General features: G+C 50.0%; 1 protein-coding gene across 3 annotated transcripts in view; it reads right to left on the bottom strand.

The window, feature by feature from the left end:
• The window catches only part of STARD8 (StAR related lipid transfer domain containing 8), a 67,856-nt gene that overhangs the window by 7,037 nt on the left and 42,301 nt on the right, over positions 1-18,518 (bottom strand). For all 3 annotated transcript variants that reach the window (XM_081017722.1, XM_081017721.1, XM_081017723.1), the window contains 7 exons: positions 13,312-13,383; positions 10,622-10,703; positions 8,748-8,811; positions 6,475-7,748; positions 4,960-5,133; positions 2,571-2,730; positions 678-876 (listed from right to left, as the gene is read on the bottom strand). In XM_081017722.1, coding sequence (XP_080873848.1) covers positions 678-876; positions 2,571-2,730; positions 4,960-5,133; positions 6,475-7,748; positions 8,748-8,811; positions 10,622-10,703; positions 13,312-13,383 — 2,025 coding nt within the window. The remainder of the gene's footprint in view (positions 1-677; positions 877-2,570; positions 2,731-4,959; positions 5,134-6,474; positions 7,749-8,747; positions 8,812-10,621; positions 10,704-13,311; positions 13,384-18,518) is intronic.

The following is an 18,518-nucleotide window of genomic DNA, read 5'->3' as shown; positions in this document are numbered from 1 at the left end:
TTTGTGGATTATTTGAAATGTTATTGTACACATATAAGTTCATTAGCAGGATTAACTTAAACCAGTTAAAATTAATGCTAAAGAAAAACGAGGGAGTTCTTAATAATTGGAATAAGGAAGGAAATGCAGTGTTACAAATTTTAAAATATAAGAAATGGCAAAAACGGTGGGGGAAGTCAAAATATGCATATTTATTGGGAAATATTGGATTTGTATTTTTGTCAAAATATTTTTGAAAAACAGCCTCCCAGAGTGGCCCCTGACACCTGGGATTATTCTGCTCAGACACCCTAGCTAGAGACAGCCCCACATCTTCTCAGCTGGATGTCAACCTTATGATTTACCTCCTGGAAAATACGCAAAGCAATTTCTGCTTTCTTCTGCCATGCTGGGATGATCCAAAAGGATTGTTTATTTACTACTACTACTACTGTTTGTTTGTTTGTATCCCTCCTTTTCCCCAGACTGGGACTCAAGGTGGCTTACGCAAATTAAAACAACACAGATAAATACAGAAAGCTGAAAACATAGAAAAGATAACCATGTACATCACCTCGTGCTTTTTGGAGGCAAAGGTGGTGTATAGATAAAACAAATAAACAAATCCCTCATCCATTGCTTCCCCTGCCGGTAAGGCCATAAAAACAAAACAAAACCAGAACCCTTCCTCCACTCACACTGGTAAATCTGCAGAAATGTCTCCATCAGCTTCCTGGTGAAGACGGGCTCAGGGAGGTCACGGAAGTACTGCTTGAGCAGGTCGGCCACATCGTAGGCCGACTGGCCCTCGTAGCTCACATGGTCTGGGGAAGCTTCGTTCATGTGCCTCAGGGCCTGGATCCGGGACTTGACCCCGGACTTACGGAAAATGCCGACCTGCTCGGAGACCCCAGAGAAAGAGAGAGGGAAAGATCATATGAAGGAAAATGCAAGTACCCTTGAGCCAAAGAGCTCTGAGGGCTTCTCTTGTGTTGAGTCCCAACATTGGTCAAGCTGACTTTGCAGAGGGTTGAGCTAGATGACCCACGGGGTCTCTTCTAGCCCTACAGTTCTGTGATTCTCAGACATTTTCACAGAGCATCCAGACCAGGACTCTGCAGCGGAGGTTTGATTTGTGGTGCCTCCTGTTTAAAAGTTGTGCTTTTTAAAATGGAATGTCGAGGGTTCTGGAAGCTTCTCTGTGTGAAAGAAGCAAGCAGAAGGTTCATGATGTTTGGGTTATTCCTTCAGAGAACCTGAATACAGCTGGCTTAAAGTGGTTCTCTTATCTCTTTCTGTCAAGGTCATGCTGACTATAATAATAGGCCAGAAGGACTCTGGGTTTCAGTATCTCTTTCTATCTCTTTTCCTTCTGGTGTAGTGTTCTGTACATAGTATGCTTAGTGTTAAGGTTTAGTCTTATTATAAGTTATTGTAAGTTTAAGTTAAGTCTGCTGCAACTGGATTTTTTATGGACAGTGTCAATCCTGAAAGTATTGGATTTGTGACCATTATGCTCATTTCGCTTCAGTAGCAGTAAAGCTCTGCTAGATGAAATATTAATTGCCTCTGGTCTATTTTTTTGGGAATCCTGCAACGTGTATAAGTTTTTTCTCTGCTAACTATATATTGGAATCTACTCTGGATCAATATTGAGTAGAATTTTATGACATGTCAGGCATCATTGCCAACATCATGAAATAAAAGGGATATCTTAGGACCTAACATAACAAATTTCTGTATCTAAATCAAGTATGTCAGTATTAGGTAAAGGTAAAGGGACCCCTGACCGTTAGGTCTAGTCATGGATGACTCTGGGGTTGCGGCGCTCATCTCGCTTTATTGGCCGAGGTCTTGTGTCCAGCATGACTAAGCTGCTTTTGGTGAACCAGAGCAGAGCATGGAAACGCCATTTATCTTCCTGCCAGAGCGGTACCTATTTATCTACTTGCACTTTTTGGTGTGCTTTTGAACTGCTAGGTTGGCAGGAGCTGGGACCGAGCGACGGGAGCTCACCCCATTGCAGGGATTTTAACCGCTGACCTTCTGATCGGCAAGCCCTAGGCTCTGTGGTTTAGACCACAGTGCCACCCGCGTCCAAGTAATCCAAATGGGTCTACAACCCCCTGCACCTTCTTGCTCCAAGTCCAGGGCATTATAAAGAGACTCTGTCTCCCCATAACTACATTATCCTGCCAGAGATGTGGCCTTAACTGTGTATCATTGGATGGCGTTCTCACTTCTGCCCCCAATTATTATTTTTTTGAGAAATAATAATTCTGGCAGAGCTGCATTTCCCAGAGGGGTTTAACAGCCAATCCCTCTTCCCAGGGAACTCTGGGAATTGTAGTTCCAGGAGGCAGGAATGGATGACCCTTGGGGTCCCTTCCAGCCCTACAATTCTATGGTTCTAACAGCCCTGCCGGATGGAGCTGGTGGGTGTTGCTGTCTGAGGAAGCCAGAGGGAAATACGTTGGCGAAGGCTGCTGCAGGAGACCAGACCCCCACAGGGGCAGGTAGCCGGCACCCCAAGACTTCAGAGGGGCTGTGGCCGAGGCAAAGGCTGGCTGAGCCTGCCGAGGTCGCCTCACCTGGTCCAGACACTGGCTGCGTATGTAGCGCATTGCCTGCTGAATGCTCTGGGGCAGCGGTTGTCCAGTCCTCTGAACGTGGACGAGTAGTGGGACCCCAAAGACTCTCTTGTCCCTGTAGTTGGGGGTCTTGCTCCTCTTCATGAACTTTGGGACCGCCCTGCCGGAGGAAAGAAGGGGTGGTAGTAATCAACAGGGAATTGCAAATATCCAGATAACCAGCTGTTATCGTTTTCTCTTGCATCCCATTGCTGACCTTGGCTCAGTTCGGTTTCATTTTTACACGTTTTGTTTTGTGAAGCCTTAGGTTTTGTTATTGGGGCTGTATGGAGCAATTCAATGAAAATACTATAGAAAAATGAATAAAGGGATTGTGGGCCCTTGCTGGGAATGCCTGTCCCATTCTGTCAAAGGAAAACAGAGGAGGGGGGGGATGTGTGTCTCCAGGGGCTGCCTGCCCAGCCTGAACAGGATTCGGCCCAGCTCTTCTTCTCCCCTGGCACCCCCCCCAAACCCCCACCCTATGGCTAAAACAGTTAAACTGAACAAATGCAGGGAAGAATACAGCAATTTGGCATCAGAAGGATGGAGTAGGAGGGGGGGGGGAGTCCCCAGGTCTCTCTGCTTTGTTGTTCATACAGCTGGAAGGCACCAACTCAAAGCTCATCTGGTCCAACTTCCTGCAATGCAGGAATCAGAGCTAAAGCATCCCTGGCAGGTAGTTTTTGTTAGCACATTCCTGCCTTATTTCCCAGAGTAAGATGCTGATCCTTCCACCTTGTGCTCCAGGTAATAAAGGCCTGTCCTCTTCTCTCCCTAGTAAGGGCATAAATTTACTGGGAATTTCAACACTGCCTCCCCCTGCCCCGCAAAACTGTCTATTTTCCTTCTTTTTCTGCCACTGCAATCTGTCCCCCAGCAGAATGCACATCCTAAGCCCCATCAGCATTTACAAAAACTTTCCCTCTCCCATAATAGGTAAAGGAAGTTGCAGGGCACTTTTTTTTTTTTTTTGGCAGAACCCTTTATTGGAGCAGAAAGGACCGAGCCACAAAGCCCGTCCCCGCCTGGCTCTGCGGCGAGTCAGGTCAGGCTGAGCAGCGGCTAGCTCTGAAGGGTTTAAAAACAACTTTCTAGTCCTTAAGGACCCTGTGGATGGCACAACCACCAGCCCTCCCAGCCTCCATTAACTTACCCCACCCTTTATGGCACCCACTGCAGACGGACCCCTCAGCCCTCCCCCCCCCCCCAGCCTTGCAGTGGCAAGAGACTCTCCTTAAGGATTCCTGCTTCACTGCAGCACCAGTTGGGAGCAGAAGGGGCTCGATGGCTATCTGTTGGGGATTCTTTAGCTGCCATTCTTGCAGTGCAAGGCGTTGGACTAAATGGCCCGGGGGGGGGGGGTACCTTGCAACACAACAATTCCCTGATTCTGTGTTTCTGAATTAATAATCTGCTCTGCCACACACGTGGCAGAGAGAGAATGGATAACAGGCTTCAGAGGTGTGTCAATTTATTTAGCCCAATGAGGGCAATGCCCTTGAAAAAGCATCCTTGGAGGTAAAGGTAAAGGTAAAGGGACCCCTGACCATTAGGTCCAGTCGTGACCGACTCTGGGGTTGTGGCGCTCATCTCGCTTTACTGGCTGAGGGAGCCAGCATACAGCTTCCGGGTCATGTGACCAGCATGACTAAGCCGCTTCTGGCGAACCAGAGCAGTGCACGGAAATGCCGTTTACCTTCCCGCCGGAGCGGTACCTATTTATCTACTTGCACTTGGACGTGCTTTCGAACTGCTAGGTTGGCAGGAGCAGGGATCGAGCAACAGGAGCTCACCTCATTGCAGGGATTCAAACCGCCGACCTTCTGATAGGCAAGTCCTAGGCTCTGTGGTTTAAACCACAGTGCCACCCGTGTCCCATCCTTGGACCCTTGGGGTACTTTCCAGCACTACAATTCTAGGATCCTGTATAGTATGTACCGTATTTTTCGCTCTATAAGACACACCAGACCACAAGACGCACCTAGTTTTTGGAGGAGGAAAACAAGAAAAAAAATATTCTGAATCTCAGAAGCCAGAACAGCAAGAGGGATCGCTGCACAGTGAAAGCAGCAATCCCTCTTGCTGTTCTGGCTTCTGGGATAGCTGCGCAGCCTGCATTCGCTCCATAAGACGCACACACATTTCCCCTTACTTTTTAGGAGGGAAAAAGTGAGTCTTATAGAGCAAAAAATACGGTATATATCTTTAGTTGAAAGGTATCCTTGGACATCTATTCTAACCCCCATGCCTGGGGCCAAATACTCCTGCCTTTCCCTTTCCTTTCCCCACCTTCTAATGGATATTTCAGACCACAACATTCCTTGGCAGAATTTCTCTGCTGACTCACCATGACCAGCTCTGCTTGTGGGGGACAGAGTATTTCTCCATGATGGCTGTGAGGCGAAGGAGGGAGCATTTTTGGAGGAGGTTGAGCTGGGCGGCGGATTGGCGGTTGATCTCCAAGGAAGCTGAATTCAGGCTGGGTCGGTGGGAGTTCTGGAAGCTGTGCCAGCGAAGCTTCCTGGGTGGGGAGGAAGAACAGACACCACTGATTTATCTCAACCTCAACCAGCTTTGCCACCTGCCACTCAAAGTGGACCCTCAGCTCAGCTCCAACCATGGTGCCCAGAACACGGCACAGAACTAGAGGTGGGATCTGACCAAGGCAGAATCATGATTAGAATCATAGAATTGGAAGGGACCCCACGGGTTATCCTCAGTCCAACTTAGGAGTGTGCAGGAGGCAAAAAGTCAAATCCTCCTTCCACAAAGAACAGAAACCTAATTTAGAAATGAATTCAAGAAAAGAAAAGGATAAGATTTTGAAAGTAAGATGCAGCAAAGGAGAAATAGAAAACTTTAGCTGTTATATTTTTGGGGGTGCCATCACAAAGATGCAGACATCTAAGTGGTACCAAAATTCACAGGGGTGCTATTTCCATTTCGGCTCACTAGAGGGCACTGAACTTCCAACCTGAGTTGGGACATTTTCCCGCCATGGGTTTAGTTGACTAAAGAGAACTCGCTGGCTTCTGTAATTGCTTTCCCACAGGGTGCCTGGAACCATCTTCAAAACTGATGCACAACCCACCCATGGTACCGGTCCATAAGGGCCCTGCCATGTTAAGGCAAAGGCTGGTGCATCGTAGAATCCTAGGATTGTGGAGCTGTAAGGGACCGCAGGGGTCATCTAGCCCAACCTGCTGCAACCCATATTATATAAACATTGTTATTACTATGGTTATCATCCACTGCATTTCCAACAGCTGCTTCTCTCCTTACGGGCAGCACTGACCACATTTGCCAAATGCCAATTTAAAAATAAAAATGGAAGATCCTAGGAGTCTGAGCGCAGTCCCGTGGCAAATCAGAAGAAAAAAAGGTTTGACAGTTCCACATGTGTATCCTGCACTTGTTACATGTGATAGGCATCCTGACTCCAGAAAACTCAAAAATTGTGTGAAGCAAAACCCCAGGCGCACAGAGCAGGATTGCAACCTGCAAGGAGACCCTGCAGAACAATTGCTGGGTGCAAAGAGGGAGGAATAGAGGGACAAATTCCAGGAAATACAAGGAAGTGCCTCCCAACATCCTGACTGCAAGGTTGGATGGCCATCTGTCAGGGATTCTCGAGGGATTCCCACCTTGCAGGGGGTTGGACTAGATGACCCTTGGGATCCCTTCCAACCCAACAATTCCAGGATTCTACTACCCTGGCTCTCCTCAAAACATCCCGTTTGCCGCACTGTTTTCCTATAGAAGCATGGTGTGATCTTCTGGTTCCTGTCTAACCAAGTTGCAGGGGGTTGGTCTGGATGACCCTGGGGGTCCCACCCACCTTGACAATTCCTTGACCCCCTACCTGCAAGGCCTGGTGAGGGAGGCGCCCACCCCGGAATCTCTCCGCTCCCTCATTCCCAGGTCCTCTGCCTCGTTCAGGGAGTTGGCCGTGCTGTCAAAGTCGCTGGCCGACGTGCCAATGTCCGACACGGAGCGCTCCTCAAAGTTTGGAGTGGCGGGCTCCCCTTCAGAGTCTGTTTCCTCCCCGCCACCGATGCTTCCACCCTCCAGGTCCAGCTGGATGGCCTCAGACCACAGCTCCACTTTCCTCTGCAGCCCCCAAACGTGCTCCAGGATCTCGTCCAGGTTCTCGTAGATGACGTCCCTGTCCAGGCCAAACAGGTCGTCCGTGACACTGCTGGACTCGGGCACATTGTCATAGAGGCTGGTGCAGCTGCCTGTGGAGCCGCACGAGGGCCGCCTCAGCCTGCACTCCAAGGCCTCGCCTGTCCTGCTGCCCATCCCAGCCCCGCCTGGCGAGAGGCCTGAAGCCGGGCCGCTCGATTTCCAGTCAGGCAAACACCCGCTCTCGAGCGGGCACAGGCTTTCGATGGAGAGAGACTTGGGGAAAGTGCCCGGCTTGTAGTCTCTGGGGATGTGGACCAAATAGTCCCTTTCGAACAGGTCGTGGTGGCCCAATCCGCCAGCATCCCAGGGGGTGCCCTTGCCCCGGCCTGCCTCATAGTCCTCCAGGTAAATGCTACCATGTTTGGGCTTCTCCCCAGCTGAGCCCAAGGCCCCGTTGGCCCGGCGCCCTCTTGAGGGAAGCGTTTTGCTTCCACAGGAAGAAGGCGACACCCCGCTTCTTGGGTCTTTTGAGGAGCTCCACCAGGACTCAGCATCTGCCCCATCCTCTTTTTGGACTTTGGCAGAGTCCAGCTTCTCCTTGTCCTTCCTCCTGAGGGACTCGATCCTCCTGAGGAAGCTCCGAGTCCGGCGTTTCCTGGCGTCCCCCTTGCTGGTCCCACTCATGTCCTGGGACTGGTCAGTGGGCGAGGGGTCCTCCAAGCTGGGGACGGAGAGGGTCAAGGTCGGAGAATCCTGGGTGGAGGACGGGTCCGGGAGAGCAGGACACTCGCCTGTGCTGGGGTCGCTGTGGAGAGAGGAGGCCTCCAGCTCAGCACTCAGGTCAGTGAGGATGCTCTCCTGGCTGGGCAGCTTCCTCATGGTGGAGGCTGCCTCCGGGCTGCGGGAGAGGAAATCGTCGGAGCCGATTCGGGACCACCTACGGCTGTCTCTCTGGAAAGCCCACCGATCGCTGATGGCACAGAAGTCCTCGTCTCCCGAGTCATCATTCTAAAGCAAGCACAGGAAATAATCCCTCAGTTAAAGGTAAAGGGACCCCTGAGCGTTAGGTCCAGTCATGGATGACTCTGGGGTTGTGGTACTCATCTCACTTTACTGGCCAAGGGAGCCAGTGTTTGTCCGCAGACAGCTTCCGGGTCATGTGTCCACCGTGACTAAGCCACTTCTGGCGAACCAGAGCAGTGCACAGAAATGCTGTTTACCTTCCCGCCGGAGAGGTACCTATTTATCTACTTGCACTTTTGGGCATGCTTTTGAACTGCTAGGTGGGCAGGAGCTGGGACTGAACAATGGGAGCTCACCCTGTCACGGGGATCCGAACCGCCAAACTTCTGATCGGCAAGCCCTTGGCTCAGTGGTTTAGACCACAGCGCCACCCACATCCCTAATCCCTCGGTTACTGGGATTTATTTTAATTTAATTTAATTTTCTAACCCATTGCTTTCTCCAAGGAGCTGAAGGTGGAGCATGTGGTTCTCCTCTTCATTTAATCCCAACAACAACCTTGCGTGGTCTCCCAGGTCGCAAGTCTGACACTCTGACCACTACAAACTGGTTGTTCTTCTCCCTCCCCATTTGAGCCCCACAACACCCCTTTGAGAAAGGCCAGGCCCAGAGGCAGTGACTGGCCTCCAAAGTCAACCTGTGAGCTTTGTGGCCAAGTGAGGAATTTGAGCCCTAGCCTCTCCCAGGCCCTCAACTCTAATACCTACACCATGCTGACTGTACTAATTAGACTGTTGCATGTTCAGAAAAGCTGGAAGGGGCCAGGGGGTCATCTAGTCCAACCCCCTGCAATGCAGGAACCACAGGGTCGGGTCTGTGTTGTTTAAAAACCTTTAATAAATCCATTTGGGTGGCAGGGAGGGAGAAAACCTGACTGAGACCTGCTTTCTGCTGTGCTAGGTCTGTCTGAGCTTCCTTCCCCAGGGTCCAGGTTCGATTCCTCTGGGCCCTTCCCGGCCTCCCCATCCGAGGGCCCAGGCTTACCTGTTTCCGCTGAAAGTGGACCTCCAGCTTCATCGAGGCGCACGAGTTCAGTGTCACGAGTCTCCTGCAAGGAGTGAAGGAGAGGGGCTTTTGTCTGGCTCGGCCGTCCCGTCCCAGCTGCCGCCGGCCAGGCTATTTAAAAACAAGCGGCTCTTGTTTCGGGGCACCGTCACTTGTCCCGCAAACAGCTGGGGATCAAGTGACCACACGCGGCTCTCTCCAGGGATGCTGTGGGTGGGGGTGCCAGCTTAGGCCAATAGAGGGGGAGCTATGGGCACTAAGCAACCAACATGTGTGGCTCAGCAGCCCCAGCGAGGCGCTTCCAGCTGCTCAAACATGCCGGCGACTGGCTGAGCGTCACTTTCATCTCACGCCAGCAACTGCGACCCGAGTCCAGAGATATGTCCCCCCAGCCTCCTGCCCCCTAACAGAAAGTTCCTGGAGTGTGAAGCCAGCTGGCAAGGGGATTAAAGCCTGGCCCCCAACACAGACACTCGGTGATCACAGAATCATACGAGTTGGAAGGGATCCCCAAGGGTCATCCAAACCAACCCTCTGCAATGCAGAAATCATGTATTCCTTCTAAGGGGTTACCAGGCTAAAAGGTATCAGTCAAGGGCATTGGGACAGGCCTTAGGCCTCTGAAAAGCCCCACCCCAACTTCCCAAGCTGGTTAGCACACATGTGATTTATTTGTATTTTGAGATGGTGGGCTGTTTATTTTGGCAAAGCCCAAGAGCTGCCTGGTCAAAATTCAAACAGGCCCAGAGCATTGGAACAACGTTGACAATAGAATAATCACATGAGACAGCAACAATTGGGGGGGGGCATTTTAAAATAGTAGCAATAGCAGCAGTAGCCATTACAATTTTAAAAAGCTAGAGAAGTTGATAATAAATTTACTGAAAGGGGGAGCATTGCGGTAGGTTTTGGAATGTGAAAGTGCACAGCCATTTGTGGCGCTACGTGCAGGGCAATAATCTCGTCAAGGAACCTGGTTTACGTGGATTAAAGTTAACACAGGGATCCTAATCGTTGCCCAAATGGTCCCAGCGAAGCACAAGAGGGAAGGAGCAGCAGGCTTGGGGAGGACCCAAAACAAGGGGGCCTTAGGAGGAAAAAAGCATCTGAGGGAGCAAACTCCCCCTGCGACCCATCCCCTAATTTTTCTACAGAGCTATAACTTCACAGAATTGTAGAGCTGGATTGGACCCCAGGGGTGATCCCTGCAATGTGAGAATCACTGCTACAGAATCCCTGAGAGATGGCCATCCAAACTCTACCTAAAACCTGCAGCGAAGGAGGGTCCAGCACCTTCTGAGGGAGTCTGCTCTACTGCCAAACCGCTCTTACCATTGGCATCTCAAAGGAAGACTTGGGAGCCACATTTAAGAACGGCTCTTTGATTTAGCCATGGCTTCAGGTTTCCTGTCCATGACCTCATCTGTGACGTCAACTTCTGGAGCTCAGGCAAGCTCACATCCTGTAGCATCTCCACCCTCTGGGCTTATCCCAGTCATGCCAGCGTGTCAGAGCTGGCACCCCAAAAAAACCCAACCAGCCATATACTGAGCAGCGAGTTTGGATTCATCAGCCCCAGAAGCAGCGATCTGCCCATCAAGCAAATGGACAGAATATTTCCCCAGACCCAAATGGGCTTGGCAGAGAGGACAGGCCAGGTCCCAGGATCCCCCTCCCTACCTCCCTGAGCCAGCTGACAGTCAGCTGCTTGACAGGACCAGGAAAGGTCAGACCTTTGCATCCCCTGGGCCTGGCTGAGCTGCCCTCTCCAACGCCACCCTCTGACCACAACAACATGCTTCCCCATATTCTTCCATTGGCAACAGTGACCATTTTTATTTTTTCATTTTAACCTGCAGAGGGATTTGAGGGAATCCTGGTCCAAGAAACTGTGGTCCTTCTTCACAGAGGCAATGTCGAGAGGGAAGAGGGATTCTGAGGATGAGAAGGAGGAGAGAAGAGTTTGATCGAGAAGATGGACGGCTGCTTGAAGGTGCTGGAGGAGAAGCCGGTTGTCCACAGTGGTGGAAGGAGGGACGCCCGTATTTCTGCTGCCCTGCCAAATGCCCTCTCTGTGCTCACTTCTAGGCTCCATCCTAACTTGAATTCACCAGCCCACTCTCACTTTCTGTCAGCAGCACTTTGCAATTTAGGAATCATACCACACCGGCTTAGAAACTGGTGTTCAGCACCCTACAAATCTCAGCTTTCATGTAATGCAAAACAAGTTTCTAGTCCTTAATGCTGCCAAAGGACATGTGTCAGAATAAGAGAGCAACTTGTGCTGAAGACTAGGGCCTTCACGAACTCCAAAATCTAAACTGGTATTTGTGTGTGTGTGTGATTTAAACAAATCCTTTGTTTTCAAACCGCTTATTTGCCATTAAGAGGTGTGCAATTTTTATTTAATCGAGAAATAAATGCACGCAGAGCAAGAACGAAGGAAATAGTAGCCACTGGGGAGGGCCGGGGAGTGACATGGGGCATCTCAGACCCCATGAAGCCCTACTTGGTCCTGTTTGTCTTCAGCCAAGAGGTCTTCCCTCAGATTTCCCCCCATGGCTTTCAAGTTCCCCCATTGCAGGGGCTTGGACTAGAGGACCCTTTTTGTCCCTTCCAAGTCTAAAATTCTATTTTTCTGTTATTCCTACATGAAGGGCTAGGATTGTGGGTTGTTTGTTGTTTTCAAAGCACAGCTTGATCTCATCAGGAGAAGGCACACATCCCAAAAGAAGCCTTCAAGCACCTCCCCAATTCTAAAAGCCAAACAAAAACAGACCCATATGCACCCCACCCTCACAAAGAGGCAGCCTGGAAAACTATCAGCCAGTCTTGTCTCACACGGACGTGATGGGAGGGGAGGTATTTGACCGGCACAATGGCTGGCTGCGCTTTGCTGCTGGGGGCTTCCTCCGATTGTCCTGGCCCCGTACTCTCCTGTCCTCCAGCTAAGGCAGAGCTCAGGCTTTTGTTTGGCTCTCCCATGCCATGTGTGGACAGGAAATAAAAATCAGCCTGGAGACCCTGTGCTGTGTATGGTTTGCGTTGTAAAGTATATGGCATGCAGGAAGAGTCCAAGTGGCTGTGGAAGAGCTCTTCCTGTCAGAAAGTTATTCCTGAGGTTTAGTTGTCACTGTAAACCATTGGTTCTACTCCTGCTCCCTGGAGCAACATAAAACAAGCTTGCTCCATCTCCCATGGGACAGCCCTTCAGATATTTCAAGATGGCTCTCATATTACCTCTCTGTCTTCCCTTCTATGATTTTTGCTGTCAATCAGAAGGCTCATGCATATTTACTTTTCCTCCATGCTGTCTAGGCACAGGTCTGGAGGTTCCAGGTCTGTGTCTGAGCATTTTTATTTTATTTTTTGTCCCAGCGCTTTCCCTGAGAAAACCTGTGTTTTACTGCTGAATTGGAGTAAACGGCAACCGGGTTATCCACAGACTGCCGTTTGCTCCTTTTCAGCTGGAAAATGTGGGTTTTCCCAGGGAAAGTGCCAGGACAACAACAAAAACAAATTGGACACTAGAAACACAGCACAAAAGGAAGTGTACATGAGCCCAGAATCTCCAAGTGCTTGAAAACTCCCCTTATACCTGAGGAGGCAGTGAAAAGATGGCCAAGATCCCCTATCTTTGACAGAAGCACCTTCCTCAACACCAGCCAGGAAGTGAGCAAGAGGGTGTCTTGTCAGGGAGGGGGCAGGAGTCCAACTCCTGTGGCCACCAGGAACCTCTCACAAGAGGACTGCTAGGTTCTGTCTCTGTGGGCCAGTGGGGGCCAAACGTCCACTGCAGGAGAAAAACAGAAGCCCAGCTGGCCCTTTGGGTGTATGTGGAAGACATGGACAAACCCCTAAAAACCATCTGGGTTTAAAGGGGGGGCACTAGGGTGGTTCCCAGAGAAGAGGGAAAAACCCCTCTGAAATGAAGTGGCTGCATGCTCCACAGGCTGGCGGGCAGCAAAACAAACACAGCCGGAATGGGAAGTTTCCTACATTTCCCCCCCCAAACTTCATGTAAAAGTGTTTCTCATGCAGACATCGCCTGATGCTTCCTTTGGCTCAGTCAGTCTCAGATGGAGACCAATGTGGTGGCTGCAGCAGCTTTGGAAGAGGTTTCCGACAGGAAGAGCTGTCCCAACAGTGGAACAGACCCCCCTTGGATAGTGGAGGACTGTCCTTCACTTGAAGTTTTCGTACAGAGGATGGATGGCCATCCGTCTGGGATTCTTTAGCTGTGATTCCTGCACTGAAGCAGGTTAGGCTGGTCCTCCCCAACTCTACCATTCTGTGATTCCATAATACAGTATCTTACTGGGGGGAGGCAGAGACTGGCAGCCATCTGAGGAGGGACCTCACCTGGACATCTAGGGAGGGTGAATCTTAAGTAAACACAGCAAGAGAGGTGGACCAGCCAACCACACAGTCACAGCGGTGGAGGCGGCTGAATATTCATGGGTGGACCGGTCTGGGTGTCAGGCTGGGCCTCCCCTTCCCCACTTCATCCCAAAGGAATTGCATGCAGTCCTGATTCTCTTACCTTCGTAGAGCTGGGCATACTGAGGAAAGCCAGCCGCTCGCAGCCAGTCACAGGCCTTGGCAGCCTCAGCCTCTGTAAGAGAGCAAGCAGACAGAGCTGAGGAGGAGCTGCAGACAGAGGTCTCCAGCAAAAACAAGGAACCAAACATTTGAAACGCTATGATACCACTTTAAACCATCGTGGCTTCCCCCTAAAACACCCTGGGAATTGTAGTTTTTTCAAGGTGCTGAGAGTTATCAGGAGACCCCCATTCCCTTCACAGAACTGCGATTCCCAGAGTTCCCTCAGAAGAGAAATCAATCGTTAAACCTCTGTGGGAAACACACCTCTGTGAGGGCAATTCTAGGCTGCATCAACAGAAGTCTAGTGTCTCGATTGAGGGAAGTCATAGTACTCTTGGTCAGACTCCACCTGGAGTCCTGTGTCCAGTTCTGGGCACCACAGTTTAAGAAGGATACTGACAAGCTGGGAGGTGTGCAGAGAAGGGCAACCAAGATGATCAAGGGTTTGGGTAACAAGGATTTGGATGAGGAACAGTTGAGGGAGTTGGGGATGTTTGGCCTGGATAAAAGGATAGAGAGAGGACATATGATAGCCATCTTCAGATATCTGAAGGGCTGTCACCTGGAAGATGGAACCAATGGCTCCAAGTTACAAGAAAGGAGATTCCAATTAAACACCAGGAAGAACTTTCTGACAGTAAGAGTTGTTTGACAGTGAAAAAGACCTCCTTGGGAGGTGATGGACTCTCCTTCCTTGGAGGTTTTTAAGCAGAAGATGGGTGACCCTCTGTCATAGATGCTTTAGCTGAGATTCCTGTATAGCAGGGGGTTGGCTTAGATGATCCTTCCGATCCATTCCAACTCTACCATTCTATGAGTCTAGGAGTCTGTTCCTCCCACCCCAGGAAGATATCTGTACAAACTGAGTACTACCTTAAGAACAGAGTTGGCCATCCTCATTTTCCCCCACCGTTTGGACATCAGTTCCTCTTTTTACTTGCAAAACAAGGACTTGACCCAGTGAATTCCACCACACAGATATCATCCCTTTGCAAAGGACTAGCCTACCACCCTCCAGACATAGCACACATTTTCACCAAAGCAAGAAACAGCAAGAGATCTGTTATGCACAAAGAACATTGGGAAGAAGTCAGCAAGGGAGCCACAAAAGAGCTTCTGTCATTCCTTTCAGAGCAGCCTGGAGGTTCATGATCACCCCTGAAGGTGGACGGATCACTAGGATACAACAGCGGAAGCTTTGCAGGCCTGATCAACTCTCTGCACGGCCTCTTGGGATCCATGCAGACGCTGGCTGACCCAGGCGAGAGCTCTCTTGCTGGCTTCTGGAGAGAGGCAAGGCTGGGATCTCTGCAAGGCGAGCCAGGCAGCCATTCCAGAGCAGCAAGGAAAACAGGGTGTGTTGCTTAGACGTGCCCTGGGATCCTGATGAACTCTGCTTCACATCAGCAATGGAAATGTGAACTTCCTTCCTGCTGCTCCACAAAGCAATGGATGAGGGACGGGGGAGGGGGCAGGAAAGGAGGAAGAAATCTGCCTTTCCTTTGGCCGGTCGGAACAGGGTTTGTTTTCGTACCATAGCTGCACACGCAAATAAAAAATAAGTAAAAAAAATAAAGCATTCTAGTGCAGGGTGGGGCAAGTGAAAAATGCCTCTCTGGACATCAGCATCAAAAAGTGGTCCAAGCCAAGAAACAGCAAGAGATCTGTTATCTCCGAAGGAATTACAGGAACCATCCAGAATTTGGACCCTTTCCCCCATCACAAAGCAAACTGTTCAAGGAATTGTATAATTTGTTGCATTAGAAGGGGCCTCCCCCCCACAAAAGGACCATCTAGTCCAACCTCCTGCAAGGCAGTACTGAGATTCCAGCAAATGTTATTAATTCTGTACAATATTAGAACAAAACAAACTGAATGGATGTATGGGAATTCCAATGTAAACAGGTTCCAAAATGCCATTTAATTGTCCTTCTGAGTTACCTCTAGTCTTGCTGCAACTACAAAAAACAAAGCGATTTACAAAAATAGATAAAACAATCAAATTATCAATTAGAAGAGTTGCCAACAATCATTTCAGACGCTTGAAATAACAACAGACGTGGGTGACGCTGTGGGTTAAACCACAGAGCCTAGGACTTGCCGATCAGAAGGTCGGCGGTTCAAATCCCCGCGATGGGGTGAGCTCCCGTTGCTGGGTCCCTGCTCCTGCCAACCTAGCAGTTCGAAAGCACGTCAAAGTACAAGTAGATAAATAGGTACCGCTCCGGCGGGAAGGTAAACGGCGTTTCCGTGCGCTGCTCTGGTTCGCCAGAAGCGGCTCAGTCATGCTGGCCACACGACCCGGAAGCTGTACGCCGGCTCCCTCGGCCAATAAAGCGAGATGAGCGCCGCAACCCCAGAGTCGGTCAGGACTGGACCTAATGGTCAAGGGTCCCTTTACCTTTTTAAAAAACAGATTAAAACTCGCACATGCTATCTAAACATCTGGGTAGGCTTGCCTAAACAAAAATATTTTTAGCAGGAGGCGAAAAGAGTACAGAGAAGGCGCCTGCCTGGCATCAATAGGCAGGGAGTTCCGAAGTTTAGGTGCCACTACACTAAAAGATGGAGGAATTGCAAGTGTGGAACTGGGATCATGTGGCAGCTGTCACGGCACCAATTCTGCTGATCAAAGCGGTTGAGTGGTTGTACAGCGATCTTGCAGTTAAACTGATCCTAAGTTGTTCAGGGTTTTAGCAGTAACACCTTGAACTTGGCCCAGAAGCAAATCGGCAACCGGTGTAGATCCCTGAGCACAGGTGGTTTGTGCCGCCAAGGCCTCCCTCCTGTCACCCATTGTGCCGCAGCATCCTCTGCTAACCGCAGCTCATGAATCAACTGCAGGGGGAGCCTCACATAGACAAGCTGTCATCAAGGGAGCAGTTCTCTGCATTTAGTTCCCATCTGCATATTGGGTTGCGGGTCTCCATGCTTGTTGTATTGCTGTTTGCATTTGATCACATTGTCGCAGCTACTTCAATATGTTGCTAGTAAGTCTTGTGTTTTTGGTTGTTGTTTTTAATAAAAAGTTTGCTTATACAGTATCGTTAAGCAAAGATTGTAATGTTGTTGCAAAACTGTCTGGAATTGATACTGCATTTGCCTGAAAGCTGTTTTGCAACACACACACACACTCACCGAGGGTCATCTAGTCCAACCCCTTGCAATGCAGGGACCGTAGCTCAAGAATTCCATTTACACAATTGTGAGAAAGTAGGATATGCATCAAATAATTTTCCCAGAGAGGGAGGTTGGTAATTCTAGTAAAACTTGCTCACTGGGTCTTAACTTCTAGCCTCAATGTAATCCCAAAAGCCTCCGCTGACACGCCACTGATCCCAACAACAAGGCAGTGGGGGAAAGACTGCAAAAAGAGGACACCCCCAAAACTAGGCACACATATGTTTCCCAGGCAAAAGGCTAGGAAGGATCAATTAGGGGGGGTTTAAGCAGAGGTTGGATGGTCATCTGTCATGGATGCTTCAGTTGTGACCTCTGCATTTATTGCGTATATATTTTTTAAACTTATTGGTTTCCATTGTCAAATGCTTTGAACTGAGGTTGTACTGAAGTAAAACAGAGTACAGTGGTACCTCGGGTTACAGACTCTTCAGGTTACAGACTCCGCTAACCCAGAAATAGTACCTCAGGTTAAGAACTTTGCTATAGGATGAGAATAGAAATTGCACGGCGGCAGCATGACGGCAGTGGGAGGCCCCATTAGCTAAAGTAGTACCTCAGGTTAAGAACAGTTACAGGTTAAGAACGGACCTCCAGAACGAATTAAGTTCTTCACCTGAGGTACCACTGTAGCTTGACAGGCACCTAACCAATACTTGGGTAAGCAGGAATGTTTTCAAATTTGTGATCCGCAAAAGGGGCGGGTTGAACTATATCACCCTCAGGGGTCCCTTGCAACTCTACAGTTCTAACTTTCCCTCCCCCCCCTTATTTTACAAATTGAACAGGACTGCCTATTTTACTATTTAAAACAAATAAAGACACAAGAACAATGCCCGCCTACGCCATGGTCAAGCCGGGCATTTCGAAAAACTTGACAAAGCACTCAGCTGAGCAGAGGCAAGGAGGCATGGAGGCGCAACTCAGCTGTTACTGCTCAACCACACAACATGCCATGGCCTGGTGACAGGGCGGCCCCTGTGTGCTCCACCCCCCACACTCATCTGTCCCCCCCCCCCACAATTCTAGGACCCTACAATCAAAGTTTCCCCATCCGGCTTTGCCGCAGCAAACAACTTGCGACCTATTAATGAAACATAAAAAGAGCCCTGCAGGATCAGGCCCATCTAGTCCAGCATCCTGTTCTCAGATAGCCCAATCAGATGCCTGTGGGAAGTTTGAGTTCAAGAGCCACTCTGCCCTCTTGCGGTTTCCAGCAACTGCGATTCAGAAGCCTCGTTGCCTCCAATTGTGGGTAGCAGAGCACAGCCATCTGTGCTTAGCAGATAGGCATGTTCAACAAATAAAAGGCCTCGAGGAGGATGGAAGAGGCCACACGCAGGAGGACGTCTCTCTGCAAGGCTTGGGAACAGTCCGGACCGTCCCATCCTGCACACATGACTGCAGCATTTATCCATCGGCAGTGCTGTCCTGCCCTGGGCCTCAGCACCAGCAAACCAAGGACTCTGCCTGGAACTTCCACCCACACAGGAAGAGCGAACAGCATGCGCCAAATATGATCTCACGGAATCGCAATGCAAGACAGCAACAGCGTTGTGGATGTTATGGAGAGCAGAGAAAAGGAAGACACCCTCCCTCCCTCTTCTGGGGTCGGTCTGCAGGTGGAAAGCCATCCGTTAAAGCAGCTGCCTGGGTCCCCAACAAAAGATGCTGGCTTCTAAGCAAGCCCACCAGCAATTCCACTCGGATCACAGGATCCCACCCCAAGGGACCAGGCTGAGCCTGCTTTGAGCAGCTGGATGAACCTCAACTGTCGGTTTTGGAATTATTAGCTCCCACGACTGGGTCCCGGCTGGAGTTGCAGAACCATAGAATTGTACTGTTGGAAGGGACCCCAAGGGTCATCCAGCCCAACCCGCCTGCAATGCAGGAATGATAATCAATCCCTGGGAATTGGCCACCCAACTTCTGTTTAAAAGCCTCCAATGAATAGCAGGATCAGAG

This window comes from Podarcis pityusensis (genome assembly GCF_964106645.2).
Source record: "Podarcis pityusensis genome assembly, chromosome: 8".
NCBI lineage: Eukaryota > Metazoa > Chordata > Lepidosauria > Squamata > Lacertidae > Podarcis > Podarcis pityusensis.
The sequence above is the reverse complement of the archived record's forward strand: the minus strand, read 5'-3'. Positions and strand labels throughout refer to the sequence as shown.